The 20,999-nt window shown below is 42.5% G+C and overlaps 1 protein-coding gene across 1 annotated transcript in view; it reads right to left on the minus strand.

Moving 5' to 3' along the window:
* Positions 1-331: 331 nt before the first annotated feature.
* The window catches only part of LOC308398393 (uncharacterized protein), a 38,653-nt gene continuing 17,985 nt past the window's right edge, over positions 332-20,999 (minus strand). Inside the window, 13 exon segments of the mRNA XM_080884988.1 lie at positions 332-1,743; positions 2,679-2,793; positions 2,881-2,973; positions 3,101-3,198; positions 3,319-3,435; positions 3,730-3,858; positions 4,508-4,541; positions 4,773-4,855; positions 12,132-16,514; positions 16,617-16,721; positions 16,802-16,970; positions 19,208-19,317; positions 19,851-19,984. Of these exon segments, the coding sequence (XP_080741114.1) occupies positions 1,585-1,743; positions 2,679-2,793; positions 2,881-2,973; positions 3,101-3,198; positions 3,319-3,435; positions 3,730-3,858; positions 4,508-4,541; positions 4,773-4,855; positions 12,132-16,514; positions 16,617-16,721; positions 16,802-16,970; positions 19,208-19,317; positions 19,851-19,984 (5,729 nt within the window). The 3' untranslated portion in view covers positions 332-1,584.

The following is a 20,999-nucleotide window of genomic DNA, read 5'->3' on the forward strand; positions in this document are numbered from 1 at the left end:
TTCGACTATCCTTAATTTGGATGGTGTCAGTGGCCATGTCCATCTTTCATATACAGTCTTTGGGCTGATTTAGTGAGTCCTTAAAGACGCAGGAGAGCCTCTAATGTGAAACCAGAAGATATACAGGCTACAAAGTGGACTTTGACATGTACAGTACTCAACACTCAAACAACAGCACTGACTGGAAATGTTAGAATTGATACTTCTGCTATTGTTAAGAGGACGCATGCAGTGAGGGCTTTGGCGTTTATTACTCTGTCTTGATTGTTAACTCCACCTTTTGTTATTGCAGTGGTCAAATCACCACAGATTTAGTAAAAAACAATTCATGTGGGCAGAAAACTTCAATGAGCTTTATTAAAGTCCGTTCTAGATGGTGAAAGGCGATCAGAAAAGGTTCTCCCCGACACAGTATTGCATGACGTCAAGCCTCATGAGCCTCAAGGCCAACTGCTTTGCTAACGTTTAAAAATAGAGGCAGTAGAGAAAATATGCCATCTGAACATTTTTCAGTAGTTTACCTTTTTATAAATAGATTTCGGTCACTGTTCGTTGATTGAACCCTTTATATACAGATACTTATAACACAAACATGTGCAGAACTGCATTTTTCAACAAAAATGCATCAACTAACAAGCCAGAAAACAGATCCTGACGCTCATTTGCACTGTTTGTGTTTTTTTTAGTTGAACCTACACAAAGAGAATTCTGGCTTGTTAGTCGAAGTTATTTTAGAAAAAAAAATTCTTACCAACCTGTTTTTAACCTCTGAACAATCAAGAAGAAATTTACAGTCAATAAACATCAAGCAGACAGGATAAAAATCATATGTACAGAAATGTGACATACTGTACAGCGTGCATGTGTGGATGCAGACATAAATACACTTAAATACAAACAACTCGTACCTGCTACTGCGTTGCAGTACAATTTCAATGGCACACCATGATACTGGCGTTAACTCGAGAATATTATGTCTCCCACTAGCTTTTACAGGCATGAGGGTGCTCGCCAAAGTAACAATACAGACACCTTTGGCTTTACAGTTTAAAGGGAACAGAGTGGGAGAGGTGTAGTGCTTCGGAGCTTCCACAAAATGATTACATACACATTTGGAGTTTCAGTGCATAGTTTAAACTCAGCATTTTGATTATGTGATCATGTGCAACACACGAACTCAGGCAAACAAGAAAAGCAGCAGCTGGTGTGTGCAGGAGATTTCTTAGTGTTAAGTACGGGTGTATATGGCTTTCTGCAAACTGTGCAGCTTTTCCCCGAGGGTCACATCAAACAAACTCTTTTCTCGTCTCCTGTCCAGTGTGGCTCTTAAAAAATGAAAGAAAAGAAATTGAAGGCAAGCAAAGTCAACGGCTTTAAGGCTTGGTCTACTTACAAACATAAGAAAACTTAAATCAGATGCAAACAAACTGTCGTCCCCGCCCCCCCATTACCATTACATTTAAAAGAGAACAACGTGTCAGTTTCAGGTTTTACTGTGTATGCACAAAGTTATTCACTGAAATCTCTGTTAGCTTTCATATGTACCCTTCAGCCAGTTTGTGTTTAGTCCAGGAACGACTTTGCCTACAGGGTTCCAGTGAGGCACATGAGAACGAGCACATGTACGGTGAACAAGTAAGCCAGAAAGAAATATCGAGAGCGAGTGCGACTCGTCAGCAGCCTGGAGAAGTAAAGGCTCCGGCCTCGGAGCCACCGTCGACACGCCACCATCCCTCCTTTCATCTGCGAGGAGAAACAGAAGCAATCAAAGAAATGCTTACATTTGCACTGGAGAAGCTCCAAACACGGCTTTAGTGCACTGGCCCGAATATATGGTGACCCTAATTAAAAGACTAACAAGACTTATTGGGGGCAAGAGTCCTCGTCATTAAGCCTTTTCTGTAATGGGCCACTGTAGGCAAAGTAGAGCAAAGAAAAATGTATCTAAAACTCTTTATTTGATCTCAATGACGTTCTAAAAATTCTCAGTCTCAGACAGTTTGATCCATATGTACTCCATTTTCTTATTTGTTTTGCATGTGCAATAAGTGACAGTTTTCACATCGCTGTGGAGGAATTTGTACTCATCCTCAAACCACACTGGAGAGTTCGGAGCATAATGGCCGGTTTATGGTCACGGCAAAACATCCCAACTGAATTTGAGTCCGGACTTTAAGCAGGCCACTTCAAAACTATAACTCTGGTTACTTTTTTTATTAGTTTTATGGTGGGTACGAGTTCACAGGGTCGGGTAGGATAATAAATGTAATCACCTTTTAAAAACTGCATTTTGTATTTACTCAGGTTATCTTTGTCTAACATTAAAACTAAGCAACCGGGAATGGGATTCATATTTTCCACAGCACATCCATACATTACATAGCTACATACAAATAAGTTTCCATACTTTTCTTTCATAATAAAAAGTCTGTCACACTCACACCTGTCAGGCTCACTTTTCACTGATCTTTGTGTTTCATTATCGCTGCACAGACCTAAACAGCCACTATGAACTTGTTTTCTCACGTCATCGATTTATATGACTACTCCACGACAGCAGTAAGGTTACGCTGTCAAACACACCGTTCTGCAAAAGCCAACTCGAAAAAGCTGTGTCATAGATTCACGCTGGATCTGTACAGTAAGCAAATCAAAGGAAAATAAAGTGTACCGAGTACCTTTCGAGTTATGAGAGGCTGGTTTGGGTTGAGAGTTAGAGCTTCCCACTCCTCTTCAGCTTCCATCTCGATGCTGAAGTCTCTGTGACTGTCCCTGGACAGACTGGAGGCAGCACTGCACAACAAAAAAACTCATTAAAGATCTGCTGTGTTGACGAATAAGAGTCAGGTGTACGGCTGAGTGACTGCATCTGGCTCCAACCTCTTTACTCTGTCCTCAGCAAGACGCAGAGCCTCCTCGGCCGTCTCTCTCCTGGCTCTCTCATCTGCCAGACTCAGCTCCACCTCCAGCAGCCTTAAAGACAACCACACCCAGGGATAATGTTAGCATGTCTACGACTTCAACCGACCGTACGGATCTCTCCAGGACAATGTGGAGATTTTTGCAGGGATCCAAACTGAAGGCTGTTTGTTTTTTTCACCTTTCTCTCAGCTGACTGGCTTCAGCACTTTCACTTAACATGGAGTCGTTGCTCTTCTCCTGTGGAGCCCCTGGTGCAACTTCAGTGTGAAGTAAACCCTGGTAGGAACGAGTGCAGGATTACAGGTATAAACACACAAGAGCATACAGAGACAACGCAACTGGATTCAGTGGCAGCTCGGATTTGAGTTTTTAAAGCACATGTATATAGAGCTTTACCTGCACCCGGCCTTGGCTTTCCAGCCAATGACATCGATTCTGGGTGTCCCTCAGAGTCTGGGAAACAGCCCTTAGCTGAGCTGTAACAGCAGCTTTCTCCTCCACTGCCTCCTGCAACTGTGAGTATTGATAACCCAAAGAGGAGGGGCAGATGGCTGTTTGACTGTTTTGTACATTTAGAGTTATTCAGCATTCAGTTGCTTTTATATTTGTATATTATTTTGTAGGAAATGGGAAACAAAAAATCATGAAATCAAACCTTGAACATTTGAAGTTTATTGTAGTGTGGTTTAATTAGACAGCTTGCCTACACTGTCTGTATCCTCAGGACGTTTTTGCCTGCTTACAAAGGGCTAGCTGAACTCTGATGGGTTTGGCTTTAAAGGACAGTCACCTGAAGCGTTTTCATACCTTTGTGTTGAGCTGCTGGAAGTACTGGTCTCGCTGCTGAATCTCATACATACAGCGCTGCAGATCTCTGTGAAGCTGCCTCCTCTCTGCATCCAATCGACTCACCACCTCCTCCAGACCGCTTTCCTGCTGTGTCGGAAGGAAGAAATGGGATCGTTTGGTGTCACAACTACCAAAGAGAGAAAAACTGGTTTATCAACCAGGATATCTAAACAGTTTAACTTAGGTAGGATTTCCTGTTCTGTGTGCTGGTTATTGTTTGTTTACATATGCAGATACATTTTTCAAAACATACAAAGTCAAATCACAGTCAGACATTAGCCAAGAGTTTTCCCTGCTTTGCTCTCCTCTCTACTAAAGCTTAAATATGACTCGTGAATAAAGAGCAATGTCTACAGATTCTACATATTCATATGCAGATATCTGTTTATGATTAGTCTCGGTCGTTGTGTCCTTGGGCAAGACACTTCACCTACCGCCTACTGGTGTTGGCCAGAGGGGCCGATGGCGCGATATGGCAGCCTCGCCTCTGTCAGTCTGCCCCAGGGCAGCTGTGGCTACAACCGTAGCTGCCTCCACCAGTGTGTGAATGTGAGAGTGAATGAATAGTGGAATTGTAAAGCGCTTTGAGGGTCTCGAAAAGCGCTATATTAATGCAATCCATTATTATTATTATTATGATTAAATTCACTGTGACCGTGAAGGTCAAAAGCTGCACAAGTGCATCCGTGAGTCACAGCCTCCCAACAAAGGAGGACGACTGAGAAGTGTAACTTACTTTAACTGGCAGGTCCTTCGGCTCAGCATCAGATCTACATAACAAAAAATGTGTTAAAAATTGAAGTAAAATGAATTTAAGCTGTGTGCATAACAGTGCTGCAGTCAAGCTTTCAAGCCTTCACATAGATGGAGGAACTTACTTAGCTTACTAGCAAATACAGTAACACACATTTCCTGTTTCTGCTGTATGGAAAAACCTTTGAGCCGGGCAGCTTTGGGAATACTTTTAAAACTTGAATAGGAAACCGTTTTCCTTCCTTTACCTCTGATCCACTGTTGCTTCCTGCTGGCTTCTCACTTCTTTGTGTGCCATTTGTTGCAGTTCGTCCATCTTCTGATGTATCCCCTGCGATGACAGTAAACAGAAAGAAAATGCATCATTCACAAAGACAAACAATGCATTTAACATTTATGTTATTGAAGTGAAGTTTTAAACAGACACCACAGCGTGAGTATTTAACAAAAAAAACGAAAAAAAGTATGCAAGTCATACCGATGGGATGTGAAACCAAAAACACATCTAAGCTGACCCTGCATGCTGTTTGAACCACAGAACCACAGCAGAGAAAAGGAAGTGCAAGCAACAGCCAAACTTGACTTACCAGCCCATCTGACTCAGTCTCCAAGGCACTGACACCACTTCCCTTTGACTTTTCCACGCTCGCCGTACCGACAGTCTCTGGGCTCGACCCTTGCCTGGACTCAACCACTCTTTTAGCCCCGGCCAATTCGTCCATCAGCCGTTCACGATCGTTTTGGAGACTGGCCATGGATCTGGAGAATGCTGACAGTTGCCTGCTGTAAGTGTTGTTTTCCAAAATGACTTTTTTTAGTTCTCTTTCCTTTTCTGGCAAGACCTCCGTCAGCTCGTCCAGCAGCTTGTTCAGCTCTGCGTGTGCGTCTTTACTCTCAAAGGCTTTTAATTTGCGAGTAAGGATGTCCCTCTCTTTGGCAAACATGGCCAAATCTGACGTGGTGTCCTGCAAACTGCGCTCCACCTTGTTTAAGGCTGCCCGAGTCTCTCTGAGTTCTTCATCGTATCTCTGCCTGAGGACCTTGAAGTCCTCGATGAGCTGGTCTCTGTCATTCTGCAAAGCAGCCATTGCCTTGCACAGGGATTCATTCTGAGCCTTGGTATCTTTGCTTTGCGATTTAGCCTCTGATAACTGCTGCTCTATTTCTAGTAGGTCTTTTGCGAGCTCTGCCACCCTCTGATCGGCAGTTTCTCGCTCATTCCTCATCAGCTCCACCTCGCGCTCAAAGGCATCCAGCTCACTGTTGTACTTTTCCTCAGCTTCTGATAATTTTTTGTCCGTTTCATCTTCCAGCTGCTGCATTTTCCCCTGGAGCTCATCAGTTGAGAGCTTCTGAGAAAGAAGTTTTTGTTGAAGGTCATTACATTCAGATGCTTTGGCTGTAACAGCTTCCTGCAAGTCAGCAATCACCTTGCCCCAGTTTGTTGACTCACTGTCTTTTCTCAGAGTTAACAGTTCCTCCTCCAGCTTGGACGCACGAGCTTTAAGTTTAGAATTCTCTTCCTTTAATGCATTGCTTGCTTCTTCTTCCTTCTGGACGTCCAGCTGAGCCTCTCTGTGTTGCTTTTCAGCCGAAGCTTTTTGGGTTTCGAGGTTTTTGATCACCTCCTGTTGCTTCTTTAGCAATACTTTCAACTGGTTGTCCTTAAGGGACAAAACCTGATTTAAATCCTCCCTGTATCGGACCAGTTGAGCCCTGAGCATCGCGTTCTCAGAATTGAGATCATCCATCTGATGTAACAGTTTTCTAATTTCGTGTTTAAGGCCTTTGGCTGCCCCACCTTCCCCATCGGGAGAGCCCTCTTTGCCCTTTAACCCCAACTGACTCTTTGCTTCCAGTATTCTGTATTCTGACATCAGCCGTTCCCGTTCGCTCTGCAAAGACACCATTGAGTTCTTGAACGACTCCATCTTTGCTTCCATCTGCTCCTTTTCCTGGATAGATCTGTTTACTTTAATTTGCAGACTTCGGACCTTGGCCTCAAGCGCTCTCAACTCCTTGTCTGTCTTTTCCTTTTGGTATCGTGAAGACGTCAGCCTGTCCTCATAAACGGACACCTGGTTACGATAGTTAGCCTGCAGTTGCTCCAGATAGCCTGACATTTGTCCATCTTTGCAGGACAGTAGAGAGGAGATCTCAGCATCTTTGCTCTGAAGGAGCGTTTTGAGCTGCAGACAAATTCCCTCCTGCTTCTCAAAGTCAGCTTGAGTTTTGTCATTTTGAGACTGCAAAAGGAATATCTGAGCTTCCATGTCAGCGTTTATCTTCTCCACTTGCTGTAGACTGAGCTGCATTTGGGAGATCACGTCTTCTTTGTCAGCCAGCTGTCGTTTCACTGCGTTTTTCTCTTGCTCTGTTCTTTCCACCTGAGCGCTGAGCTCCTTCACCTGCACAGTCATGAGCTCTGCGCTCTCACTGAGTTCAGCATTGCTTGCGCTCATAACAAACAGCTGCCTCTGATGCGCAGCAGCAGCTACAGAGTATTCATTCAGCGTCCTCTCCAGTCTCGACTTGGTCACCCGTAACTCATTCACCTCTTTGTCTTTCATTCTCATATCTTCCAGGAATCTTTTAATGATGAAACCTTGCTCAAGGAGCTGATTGTCCTTCTCATGTAAGGTTTTTTGGTACAAATCATTCCAAAGTTTGGTAGCATTAGCCCCGTGTGGTGTGGAAGCTAACGCAGACAGCTTTGCTTCTTGAGTCTCAGCCGCTCTCTTTAGAGTATTTATCTGCAGATCTCGAGAGTCTAGCTGCTGCCTCAGCTCATCAACTGTTTGACTTTCTTTCTCTTTCAAATCCTTGAGATCATCTATCTGCCGCTGTAACAAAAACTGATTCTCTATGTAAGAGTTGATTTTTGCTTCTTCTACATTTTGAGGTGTCAGATGTGATTTCTGATTTTCAGACTGTTTATTTTGCTGTGACACTTGAAGAGCCAGCTGGTCTCTTTCAGACTCGGCACTCTCAATCTTTTCTTTGGCTTCCCGGAGATGACTCTTGTGCATAATTAGCTCAGCTTCAGCTTGTTTACCTCTCTCCTCTAAATCTGCAATCTTCTCTAAGTTTTTCTTCAGTTCTTTCTCCAAGTGCTCACACGTTGATTGTGAGCTCTTCAAAGAGCTCTCCAAATCTAAAATCAGTTCCTGGTATTTGATGCAGTTTTGCTGCAGCTGATTTATCTCCTGATGCTTTTCTTTGAGCAGCTCTTGCAGCTCTTTCTTCACGTTCTTCGAACCCTCGTTGCCTCTCTGAACTGTCTTGAGTTTCTCCTCAAACTCTTTGACCAACTTGAGCTGCTCCTGTTCTTTTTCGTGACGAATCTGATCGTTCATCTCCTTGCTAGCTGCAAGTTGAGTGGAAAGCTGCGCAGTTTGGGACTGCAGGGCACCGACGGACTCGGTGAGTTCGTCGATCCTTTCCGAGTTCTTGAGGATTACAGTCTCCAAATATTCGTTTTCACTCTTCACCTTGTCTGAGATCTCTTGAGCGTTCTCAAGTTCCTCTTGCAGAAGTGACTTGTCATCCTCCAAAATTCTCACCTTCTCATTCAGGTTAATAGTCTCTTGGCGGTGCCTGGTGATAATGTCTTTGAGGTCCTTAACTGCGTCATCTTTTATTCCCAACTGCGACTCATAGTCATTCTGTATGTTCTCAATTCTCTCTGAAAGAGTCTGCTTCTCCCTCTGCACCAAGTTGTTGATATCCATTTGAGCAGCAAGTTCAGTTTTTTGAGCTTCAATCTGAGCAGTCAGTGAACTATTCAAACTGAGTGCTTCGTCAAGTTTGTTCTGCATGTTGTTTGTGTATGTATTGGATTCCAGGTTCTTCTTTTCCAGCAAACAGGTAGCTTCTTCCAGCCTTTCTGCTAGCTGGATATTTTCAGCTTCCATCTCAGTAAGTTTCACTCTCAGAGCCTCGAATGAGTCCTGAAATGGGGCAGTCTCTGCCTCCAGTTGTTGGTTTTTATCATTTAGATCACACATCACCTCCATCACCTGTTTCTTGATTTTCTCATTCTGCTCCTCCAGCTCCTCGATTCTCTGCCTTTTCTCTTTGGAAACTTCCTCCACTTTTTCTTTCATTCTTTTATTTTCTTCCTCCATCTCTCGGACTTGCTTCCCCAGGATCTCCATCTCACTTTCGTGCTTGTGTACTTTTCGGAGGGCTTCCTGCCTGTCTCTTTTAGCTCCCTCCAAAAGCTGTCTCATCTTGTCCATTTCACTGCTGACATTTTCATACGCTTGCAAAAGCGACTCGTACTCTTGCTTGAGCTCTGCGTGTTTCGACTTCCACTTGGTCAGCTCCTCTGTTTGAGAATCTTTGAGCGATTCGAGCTGGCACGAGAAGGCTTGTTTCTGCTGAGTGATGCTTTCTATAGTTAGTTTCAAACTTTCGCAGGCTGCAGATAGGTTGCGATTCTCGTTAAGGATGCGGTCGACTTCAGTGCTCATTTTGTCCTTCTCTTCGGAGAAACGTGACACAGAACTTTCCAGGTCCGTATTTTCTTGTTTGAACTTTAAAAGAGATGATTGCAGAGCAAAGTACTCTGTTTCTTTTGCTTCGTGTTTGGCTGACAGATTTTCTACTTCTTCCTTGAGCGCTGCATTTTCCTTCATGAGTTCTTTCCTAGAAACCAAAGCTGCTTGAAGTTTCCTTGTTAGAAGGGTAACTTTGTTTTGGTTATCCGGATCATTCATCCTGGCACCCTCATCAGGAGATTTCTGAAGCTCACCACCCTCTCTTCTCATCTTTTCAGTAGTGGTTTCAAGCATTTTGCTTTGCTGTTGTAGCTGAATTTCAAGGGCAGCAATTAGTTCCTCCTTTTCTGAAACTTGAGCTTGAGAAACTAACAAGGCATCATCTCGCTCCTTTAGTTTTGCTTCAAAGATTTCTGCACATTTGCAAGAAAAACAGACCCCTTCTTTGTTATGACCCTCTTGTTCAACGGGTGCATCGTGCTTCTTCAGCAGCTGCTCTTTTACCTTCTCTGACTCCTTCGATTGCTTTCTCAGGGAGGTCACCTCATCCCTCAGTTCATTAAATAATTGGACAAAATGTTCTTTTTCCTGCTTCAGCGAATCCATATTCCTCTGTGTTTCAGTAAACTGCTGCTGCAGATGTTTAAGCTCCTTAGCCAAAGATCGGTTGTCCTCAGTGAGCTGCTGCTCTGTTTGTTCTAATGTCTTCTGAAGGGTCAAAACTTCAAAGGATTTCTGCGAAACTAAATCAGCTTTTGTTTCAAGTTCTGCTTTCATCTGATTACTTTGCTCCAAAACAGCCTCCTTTTCTTTCAATAAGGTTTGATGCTTCTCTTCATTTGCATGCATATGTTCCTCTAGTGACGATTTTAGGATGCACAGTTGAGTCTCTGAAGCCTTGTTTTTATCAAATAAAGACTGTTTCTCCTGTTGGGTCTTAACCTCAGCAACTCTGACTGCATCCCGATATTTGTCAACCTCTTCAATTTTCTCTCTTAATTCGTTCTCTACGATGTGCAGTCTTGATTTCAAAGAATCTGCTCTTTGCTCCATGGCTATGAGAGACTCTTCTTTATTGGCCATCTCAAGAGAAATAGCCTCTAATCCGGATTTAGTAGCTTCAAGTTCTGTTTGCAGGCTTGAGAGAGAATGGCATTGGCTCTCTTTCTCAGCCAAAGACATCTTTAAATCTTGAAGAGTTTTGTCTCTCTCCTCGACGAGCTGTCTCAGAGTTTGCAATTCATCCAGATAACAAAAGGAGGTTTTGTTGAGTTCCTCCGTTTCTCTGGTCTTCTCATCCAAGCTTAACTGCACTGCGTTTAGCTCGTTCGTCTGCTGGCAGTGTTGCTCCAAGAGCGCCTTGTAGTCATCTTTTAGTTCAGCGAGCTCTTGAGTTAATTTCTTTTCATTTTCTTGAGCTTTCTTTATTGATTCTTTGCGTGCCAGCAAGGCGGCCTGGGCTTTCTTCTGTAAGGTCACCTTTTCTGACTTTACCTGTGCAAGCTCATTTTCTAAGTCAACAGCACTAGCAGCAGAGGAAGACTTGTCCTTTAACTCATCTTTGCATGTCTTGATTTCATTTTGAAGCTCTTCTAATTTCTGCATCAAGCCCTTCCTGTTCTGCTCAAATATCTCTTCCTTCTCGACAGCACTGGACTGCAGCTGTTCGACTAGTGAGTCTTTCTCACTGAGCATTTGTAATGTTTTTGACAAATGAGCTTCTTTATCATTTAAGATGGTTTGCAAACTCTGTTTTTCTGACTCTAGCTGTTCCAAAAGTGTTTTGCTTTCGGTGTTATACTTAAGAAATTCTCCCTCTTTCTCGAGAGTTTTCTTTTCAAGTTGGGAAATATTTTCTTTATGCAATTCTGCTGTAGCTTGAGCTTGACTTTTGGCTTCCTGCAATTGTTCATGCAACAGTGAAACCTCAGTTTTACTGCTTACGCTCTCTTCTTTTTGGTTTTCATATTCTTCAATCCTCCTTAACAGATCTTTTCTCACAATAAGCGCAGCTTGCAGCTTCTTCTTCACTGCATCTTTTTCTTTCGATACTTTTGTGAGTTCACTTTGTAGCTCATCCTTTTCCTTAATTAGCATGAGCTTCTCTAAATTATTTTTCTCAGTTTCACTTGAACTGTGCGAAATCTGTTCTTCTAACTGTTGCAAAATCTCTTCATGTGCTCTCTCCATGCTCTTTAATTGTGCCGAGAGCGAGTCATTTTCCTCACCAAGTTTCATTCTCTCATTTGAGGCGGACTCCATGACCTGGGCAATGGATGCATCTTTTTCCTTTATCTGCTGAGTAAGGCCAGCAAGCAATTCCTTCTGTTGACTGATCTGAATGCTCATGCAGCTTATTTGCTCATCTTTTGTTTGCAATTCATCATATAAAGAAGAGTGTTTAACAGTAGCTTCTTTCACTCTTACTAACTCGGCATTAAGCTGAGTCTGTAAATGCTCCACAGCCTCTTGCAAAAGAGCTATTTGTTGACCTTTCTCGCAACTATTCTGCTCTCTCTGATTAAGTACAGTCTGTGTTTTTTCCAATTCTGCAACAGTTTTAGCCAACTCGGTTTGCAAAGCATCTACCTCACTTTGATGACTTTCTTGTAACCATTTTATCATGTCCTCCAAAGAGGCTTTTTCGTCATTCAAAGCAGAAGATTTCAATAGAGAGGAAACTTTGTCCGTTTTTCTCACTACCAGTCTTTGTAACTCGTCTTCCACAGCTTTGAGAGCCTGCTGCAAAATATGGTTCTCGTTCTCCTTTTCCTGGATAGATGCTAACACATTCTCAAGCTGAATTCTGGATGCGGATGCCTCCAGCTCTTTCGTGCTCAGTTGATTAGAGCCCTCCCTAATGGCAGAGGAAGCCTCTGCTAGTTTCTCCTGCAAGCTGTCCATGTCCTGTTTCAAAGCATTTACTTTAACATCTTTAGATTTCATCTCATTTTCAACACTTTTCAATTGTTCTGCAAGAAGGTTCTTTTCCTGCTTTTCTCTATCCAGAACTAAAAGCCACTCTTTCTCTGAATCCTGCAGAATTTGTTCTATTTTTTGAATGTTTTCGTTCAACTGAGAAATTTCTTCATCTTTGGCACTAACCTTTGCTTGAAGGCTCTGCTTCTCGGACGTCATTCTCTCCACGAGTTCATTCACGCTGCTGGATTTCTGCTCCATTTGAACCTGCAGCTCCGCCAGCGTTTGTTGACGTCTTCTTTCTAGCTCTTCTTTCTCTGCAAAAAGTTTCCTAAATTCCTCTTTCAAATGTGTGTTTTCATTACTGAGAGCAATGTGAAGTTTCTGATTCTCTTCCTTTGACAATCCTATCTCCTCATTCAGGCTCTTATTCTGCTCTTCCAACTTCTGCATTTCTGAAACCAGCTGAGATGCATGTTTGGCCTGGGCGCTGTACTGACTATTGATTGCGTGGAGAGCCATTTCTCTCTGCTCGAGGTTTTCTGTCAGTGCATTCATCTGTGCCACGACCTGAAGATGCTGTGATTTGAGTCTTTCTATTTCGACAGTCAACAATGACACGCTCGCTTGATGCGAAGCAAATGCGTCATCTTTTTCCTTTGAAAGACTGGAGTTCAAATCCTCAGCTTTCCCCAGTTTCTCCTGGATCACATGCAAGTTACTTTTCAGTGTCTCTACGGTGGTCTTTGCAGTCTGATATTCGTTATTAGAATCATGCAATGACATCCGGAGCTCAGACACCTCATCTGTCCTTTGAGAGAGTTGCTTCCTCGAGTCTTGTAACTCTTCTAAGGTGGCAGCATATTTCTCCTGCAGGTTATTGAAGGCACTTTGGGTTTCTTCTGCTGTCTTTCTACATTTTTCAGACTCAGTGGACAGTAACTGCATTTGACTTTGCAGCTGTGATGCCAACTCTGTACTTTCCATGAACTGAGTTTTGAACAGCAATGCTTCGTCTCCTCTTTTCTGGAAGTCCTGGAGAGCTTTCGCTTGTTCCAAAAGAGCTGCTTCTTTTTCTTCCAAGGCCATTTTGAGGTTTGTCACTTCAGATGTCTGTACTTCCAGGTTGCTGTTGAGCTTTGAGACAGATTCCTCAAGGTGTGATATCTTTTCTTTCAAGCTCTCACATTCTGCCTCTTTGGCTTGTAGATGTGAAGTCAGACTATCAAAGGCAGCGGAAGAAGTACTTTGATATTCAAGACTTGACTCCTCCTTTTTCTCCAAAGTATTCTTTAGTATGGAAGACTCTGATGTCAGACTGTCAACTTGGCCTCTGAGTGTACACACAGAATCTTCAAGCTCCAAAATGGTGCCTTCTTTCTCTTTCAGCAGCTCCCCCCGCTCAGCAATCTCACTGTTGAGCTGCTGGATCGAATTCTCCTGCTGTTTCAGGGCGTCATTTATTCCTTGGATTTCCAAGTTGAGATTTGCAGCTTCTTCGTTTGCTTTGGCCAGCTCTGCCACTGCTTTCTGAAGTTCAGATTTCAATCGAACATTCTGTTCACTGAGGGCTTGAATGTTGTCATGAAAATCAGTTACCTCTGCTTTCCTCTGGCCCTCGTCCTGGATCAGCTGACAATTTTCTGCAGTGAGTTTCTGCACAGATGCCTTCAGGTTAGTAATTTCCACCTCCATCTCTGAAGCGCTCTCATTCATGGCCCCAAGCTGAGCACTGAGCGAAATGACAGATTCATTTCGTTTATTCAGCTCATCTTTGTGGTTCTGAAATTCGTGTGTTGCTTCTTTCAGTGTTTGTTCTTTCTGCTGTAGTTGTTGTTTGGCCTCCACACATTCTTTCCTGAGCAACTCTACCTCAACCTGCATCTGTGATGCGAGCTCTTTCTGTAGCTTGACTTCATTCAGAGATACACTACATTCCTCAACTTTCTGCTGCAGCATGACATCTTTTTCCATTAGTCCTGACTTTAAAACTGATCCCTGCTCCTGAAGCATAGATACAGTATCCTGAAGCTGCAGCAGCTGGTCCTGCTGGGCCATTATCTGTGAAGTCTGCTCTGACACAGTTTGGTCTTTTTCAACCAAGGACATGCTCAGCTGATCGACCTGCATTTTTAAACTATCGATCTGCTCTTGTAAACTCTGAAGCTGTTGCTCTTTCTCCCTCAGATTTTTCAACAGATTAGCACATTCGTTTGTTTTCTCGAGTAGACCTACAGAGATTGCCTGTTTGCTTTCCTTGAGGACCTTTTTTAATTCATCTGTTGCTGCAGCGAGCTCCTCTTTCTCCTTCAACAGGCTAGCAACTGTTTTTTGACTATCTGAGATCTGAATTTCAAGGTCCGAAGTTTTTTCTTGGAGAACAAGTCTCTCAGCAGTAAGTTCGGAAACTGATTTCATGTTCTGTGCCAACTCTTCCTGTAGTCTTTGATTATTTTCTGTTAGACTGCTAATCTTCATGCTAAAGCTGGAGTTCTGGTCAAGGGTCGCTTTAAGCTGCCCATCAAGGTCAGACAGAAGCTGCCTTCGTTGTGCAAGCTCCTTTTCTTTCGATTCACATGCAGCACGAAGCTGGCGGTTCTCCTCGGACAAAGCTTGGGTGTGGCTTTTTAAACTAGCCAATTCTGTTTTGCTCTGATCAGCTTCACACTCAAGCTTTCTAGCATTTTCCTCCATGACACTGACTCGGTCACTTAGAGACCTGATAGTTGTGTTTTTGTTATTCAGTTCATCTTTGTGCTTCTGACATTCCTGAGTTGACTTTTTCAACATTTCGTCTCTCTCTCCCAGTTGCTCTCTGAGTTGTGAGCGTTCCTCAATGAGCGATTCCGCCTCAGCTTGTAGCCTGGACGCAATATTTTTCTGGTTTTCAGTTTCCTTCTGCAAACTCTGGAACTCCTCCTGCTTCTGTTTATACATTGCATCCTTCTCCAATAACCCAGACTTCAGACTACTTTGTTGTTCCTGAAGCAGAGACAGAGTTTCCATAAGCTGTGCTTGCTCATTTTGTTGGGCCTCTATTCGTGCTTGAAGTTCAGTGACAGTCTGCTCTTTTTCGGCGAGGTCGCGCTGCATTTTGTCTATCTTAGACGTCAAGCTTTGCACCTCTTCCTGCTGCTGGGTCACTGTCTCCTCTCTTTCCCTGAGTAGCTGCTGGAGCGAACTACATTCATTTGTTTTTGCCAACATGATCTCAGAGGTTGAATGTGTGCTTTGCTCAAGAACTCTATTTAGCTCAAGAGTTCGAGTAGTTAGCTCCTCTTTATCTTTTTGTAGCCCTTGAATAATTGTGTTACTTTGTGAGTGTTGCATTTCCAATTCAGATATTTTGACATGCAAGGAATCCATCTCGGCTGTAGCCTGTGAAATATTTTTGACATGCTCAGTTACTTCCAATTCAAGCCCGTCTCTCTCTTTTGTAAGGACTTGCACTTGATTCTCCAGACTGCTGTTGAATTCAAGAGCAGATGTAACCTTTTCATTTAGCTCTTTTAAATTCCTACGTTCGAGTTCAAGCTCCTCATTCAGCCCCTTCAGGTTTTCTTGGAGCTGCTCTTTTTCAGTCGTCATGCTTTTTAAGAGATTTTCAAGTTTGGAGATATTTTCAGATCTGCTTTGAAGTTCATTGCACAGTTTCTCATTTTCAGTGTTGAATTTCTGCCTCTCGTCCTTTAGCTGGTTTTCGAGTGATGCCATCTTTTCCACTTTCTCTTGCATTACTTGCTTGACATTCTCTTCACTCAGAACTTGCTCGTCTAATTGCTTTGATAAGGTCTGAAAGTCATTGTTATACTTCTCCACCTGTGCCAAAAGCTTATTCTGTTCTTCCTTGAAAGACTTGAGCTCCTTTTCATACGTCTGCTCTTTGTCATTAAGCTCTTGCTGTAGTTTCTCATTACTTGCATTTCTATCCTTAAGCTGCAAAACAAGTCCTTCTGACTCCTGTAGTTTCTGTGCAGATATTGCCAGCTGTTCCTTTAGTGAAGTGATGTGCGTTTCACATTCAGAAAGATGATTATGATGGCTCACATTCTGCTTCTGGATTTCTCCTCGAAGGTCCTGAATAGTCGTCTTATCCTTTTCAGCCTGCTTGATTAAGTGTTCCACCTCAACTCCTTTAGACTCTCGTTCATCTCCGGCCTTGACCATCTCCATCTCAGCTTCCTTAAGTTTCTCCACCAGCTCTGTGATCTTATTATTAAGGGCCTGCTGGTCTGAACTCTGTGATTCTTTCATTATATTAGCCTCCCTCTCTGCCTTACTCAGTGCATTTTCTACTTGTACCAGGCTCTCCTCTTTGAGTTTGATCTCTTGTTTCAGTGCTGTGACCTGCTCTGCATACTCAGCCATGTTCCCAACAAGAGTTGATATCTCTTTATCCTTTTCCAGCAGAGCATCTTTAAGGTTATCGATTTCCCGCTCACAGCTTTGAAGGTCATAAATGAGCTGGGCTCGTTCCTCCAAATGCGAGGTGTTCAGTTTGTCCAGCTCCTCGTTTGTCTGATCAAGGTCAGTTTGTAATGTTTCAATGGTGACATCTTGTTTTTGCATCTAAAGAAAATTAGGGAGGAAAAACACCATTGGCACCTTTTTCTTAATCTTTACAGGCAAAACAACGAAAATCTTAAAAAATCTTTATCTTTTCAAGCATACCTTCTCTTTCAGCACACTCAGCTTTTGTGTGAGATCCATAACTTCTGCTTTCAACTCAGAGCATTGTTTCTCTGATGTAGCGTATTTCATGGAAATGGTCTCAAACTGAAAAAAACAAAACAACACATTTAAAGACTGAAAAATGGCAAATCATAACACAACGAAAAAAGGAGCCCAGCTCTTACAGTGTGCTCCGTCTGAAGGAGCTTGTCAGACAGCTCTTTGCACTGAATGTCTTTTTCACTCAGTGATTGTCGAAGGCTGCTGATGAGCTCAAGTTTCTCAGATGTCTTGGCCAAAGTATTCTCCTTCTCAATCAGGGAACTTTTCAGGCACTCCTGTGTGTCAGTCAGCCTAAAGAAAAAAGTGACAATCGATTGAAGGAAGTCTTGAAAATAATTAAAATCTTACGGTTCATATATTAATGTCTTGTGATCTAAACCATCACAAAGGACCAAAGCCATACTCTAGCCAAAACGTAACCATAAAAATCAAGTCTTTAACCCCAATGAAAAACTCATTCACTCATCTTGACTCTTTAGATGTCTGCAACCCACAACCCGCCCAGTCTAAACAACCATGTTTTCCACAATCATTTAGTGAGTGCATGTTCACAGCAGTCCTTTTCCAAACTAATAACTTTATGATTGCCGACATGGCAAAACATGTACTACAAAAATGGATTACACTCTATTTGAACATTCAGTGCACTAGCTTATTGTTAAAAATCCTCTCATTAATAGCCATAAATTAGACTAAATTAGATGATGTGAAGTAAGAGCTAGCTTGTTGACCAAAATTTGTCTGAACCATCTGACCCCAATTTAATCAAGTAGCCACTTAATGGTTTGGTGTAATAAAATCCTCTCGAATAACAATGTTGAACATAACCCAGAAACACCTCCTTTTACATTTACTATCTTTTGTTAAAAACACTTGTTGGTGGTTGAGCTTTATCGGCTAAAACTGACTGTGGACACCATCTGTAACGGTGGTACTAAAAGTATTTGTCAAAGCACTTAGGCTACGTTCACACTGCAGGCGAAAGCGCATCAAATCCGATTTTTTTGACCCTATGCGACCCATATCCGATCATGGTATGACAGTGTGAACGGCACAAATCCGATATTTTCAAATCCGACCTGGGTCACTTTCGTATGTGGTACTGAATCCGATACATATCCGATGTTTTAGAAAGCGACTGCTGTTTGATGGTCATGTCGCATTAAATCCGTCTTTTACGTCACCGACAGAAGACACACTAATTATCAGCACCGGAGAAGACATCGCGAACGCTTCCTGGCCATACGGTGAAACTGCTGGGAAGACAACGTGAACATTTTATTTGTACTGTATAATCTGCAGATTCTGACAGAAATCTGCAACTATCCTTTGAAGCACCGCTCCTCTCTAAAACAGCAATAAGGATCATTATTAGGTTATTTACATTATTATGTAAATAACAAAATAACTTAAAGCAAAAATTGGGAAACGTAAAGTCCGAAGTCTTTATATTAAGGGCCATCGGTCAAACAATATTGTTTGCTTTGGGTCTAAACAGAGCGCGTTGTGTGTGACGTCTTCTTTTGCGCATGCGGGCCGCTTTGAGCGCTCACACTAGAGCGCGTTTGCTGTCGCATTTTAGTTGTAGTGTGAACGAGCAGACAAAAAAAAATCGGATTTGATCAAAAAATCGGAACTGAGCATTAAGACCTGCAGTGTGAACGTAGCCTTTGTGGAATTACTAAGGCGGGAAATATCAAGGCAAAGCAGTCTTGAAGAAAGAAAAAAACAAAAAACAACTTGTTTCGCCCAGTTCTCGAGCTCGCAAAGCAACTGGCGTTTGTAATTAATACACTACATTAATTTAATCCTAAGTTTAAGGGTACTGCAAATTACCAATATTACTGAATCATTTGATGAACATCAAAAATATGTACGGTTGTTTACTACTTTATTAGTTCTATCTGTTCAGCTGCTCATAATGCAAATATCTAATCAGCCAGTCACATTTCACATTTCGTAGGCGTGGTCAAGACAACCTGCTGAAGTTCAACCTGAGCATCGGAATGGGAAAGAAAGGAGATTTAAGCGACAGACAGCCTTTATTTACAGATATTACCCACACGACCATCTTTAGTCTTTACAGAGAACGGGTAAAATGGGCGAGTGAGCCTCGACTCACATTTGCGTTCAGTTTGTAGGCAGCCTGAATGACCCACTGAGTACCGAACCTGTTGGTTTAACAGTCCTTGTTTTACTATCCGACTCATTGCAGCCAAAACTAAGTACAGGTTATTCTGGATGCTTTAATGTCGTTTATACACTTTGTTGGTGATATTACATTTTTGAATTATTGGTTATGCAACCCTGCAGCTACCTAATTTACCGTGCATTGACCTCAAATAATTTATATAACACTTTACTTCTAACAATTACAGCACATATCACATACAGTCAGATGAACACTTCAGTTCCTTTTGCATGTCAAATAAACATAAGTAAACATTTCTTGGTCAATGAACAGATGAAGAATTTCGATGTAGCACTGTAATCACAGTGAAGGGTTATGGTTTGAATAGTTAACTTACCCTTTGAGCTGTTCATTGAGACTGTTAACCAGCAGCTGATGCTTCTCTGCCTCTCTGCTTTGTTGACTTCTGACACTTGCAAGTTGGCTCTGCAGTTTGTCTGACTCGTTCTGCAGCGGCAGAAAACCAAACATCAATAAATAACACAAAGATCGTCACTGGATGAAGACATCTGCACTGCACACAAACGTGGATGACAGCAGACCTGCTGAAAACAGCAGAACATGAAATCTGTTACTGCTATCATCAGTCATCTATTTGTGTGGACCACGCACGTGATGCAAAGGAACTTTGTAAATGTCAAAAGATCAGCAGTGTGAATACAGACAATCTGTGAGCTTTGTGCTTTGAACGTTACTTGACAAACGTATCCAAGGTTAAATAAGCACACCACACCATTAGCCATCACCGCCAGAGGTGCTCTCTAACGCACACAGACATGAGTGACCCAACACACCTGAGAGACCCAATTTGGCTGCTCATCTTCATCTACATCAAACGTCACCTGTGTTAGAAGGTTTTGTTACAAAATCCCATTCCATGCAGTTCACTCATCGTTTACTCAACAGTTGGTATGTTATACAAATGCTGCTGTCAGTTAACCCTGGGATAGCACATATGGTGTGTTGTTGGATGGAGCTACCTGTAATGCCTCTATACGGGCCTGCAGCTGCAGTCGATCCTCCAGGTCCTGGCAGCGCTCCTCCAGGCTCAGTATCTGCTCCTGTAGTTGGTTTCTTTCCAGCTCCAGCTCCTCCACAACAGACCGCAGGCCATCTGGAATCAATAGGAGGGAGAATAAACACTAGGTATACAAAAACAGGCTGGTAAGGTACAGTTAGCTGTAATGATTCACAGGGTAAATTCCACCGCTCTAATTTTAGCAGCAGAGCAAACTCTAAAAGGAAATGCAATATTTTAATCAATGCATTTTTGACATTTATAGAAATACTGTTTTCATTCACTTATTTTTTCCTTTTTTAAATTTCTGATCAAATATTTGAAACAATTCAAAGCCTAACCCATCGTTGCTAACTAAATTTAAAAACTCTGCTTTAGTGGGAAAGCTGGGAAAAAGAAGGGATGCCCCAGACCAATATATCTGATCTTGACCAAACATCAAGCTGAACTGAGTCTCTCTAGCAAAGGGCTGATTGCAGAGGCAGGAAGCATCCCTGACAGGTTAATAATAATAATAATAATAATAATAATAATACAATGCCACTATTCATTCACTCTCACATTCACACTGGTGAAGGCAGCTACAGTTGTAGCCACAGCTGCCCTGGGGTAGACTGACAGAAGCGAGGCTGCCATATCGCGCCATCGGCCCCTCTGGCCAACACCAGTAGGCAGTAAGGTAAAGTGTCTTGCCCGAGGACACAACGACCAGGACAGAGAGCCCGGGGATCGAACCGGCAACCTTCCAGTTACAGATACGCTTCCCAACCCCCTGAGCCACGGTCGCCCCAAGTTGCCAGTCTATGCAAGGTTAACAAATCTGTTGCTGAGAAATTCCAAATAGTGAAAAAGTTCCTGCAAAAGAGCACAGGCGCACACTGACCTCGCTTTTATATACAACCAGCTGAAAAACAGCAGATTGAATCTCTTATTACAAAGAGATGAGTCGCCAATGAGTTGTGCTCATCAGCACAGACTGACTTAGATTGATTGCAATGTATGGCAACAAGGTATTTAAAAGTTAGCTAAAATGGTTTTAGTTTGGCTTTGACAACAGAAATAAAACCAAGAACTCGACTTTTGGTTGGTAATTCAGACCAACAGAATACAG

Source organism: Rhamphochromis sp. 'chilingali' (assembly GCF_963969265.1).
Source record: "Rhamphochromis sp. 'chilingali' genome assembly, chromosome: 6".
Taxonomy (NCBI): domain Eukaryota; kingdom Metazoa; phylum Chordata; class Actinopteri; order Cichliformes; family Cichlidae; genus Rhamphochromis; species Rhamphochromis sp. 'chilingali'.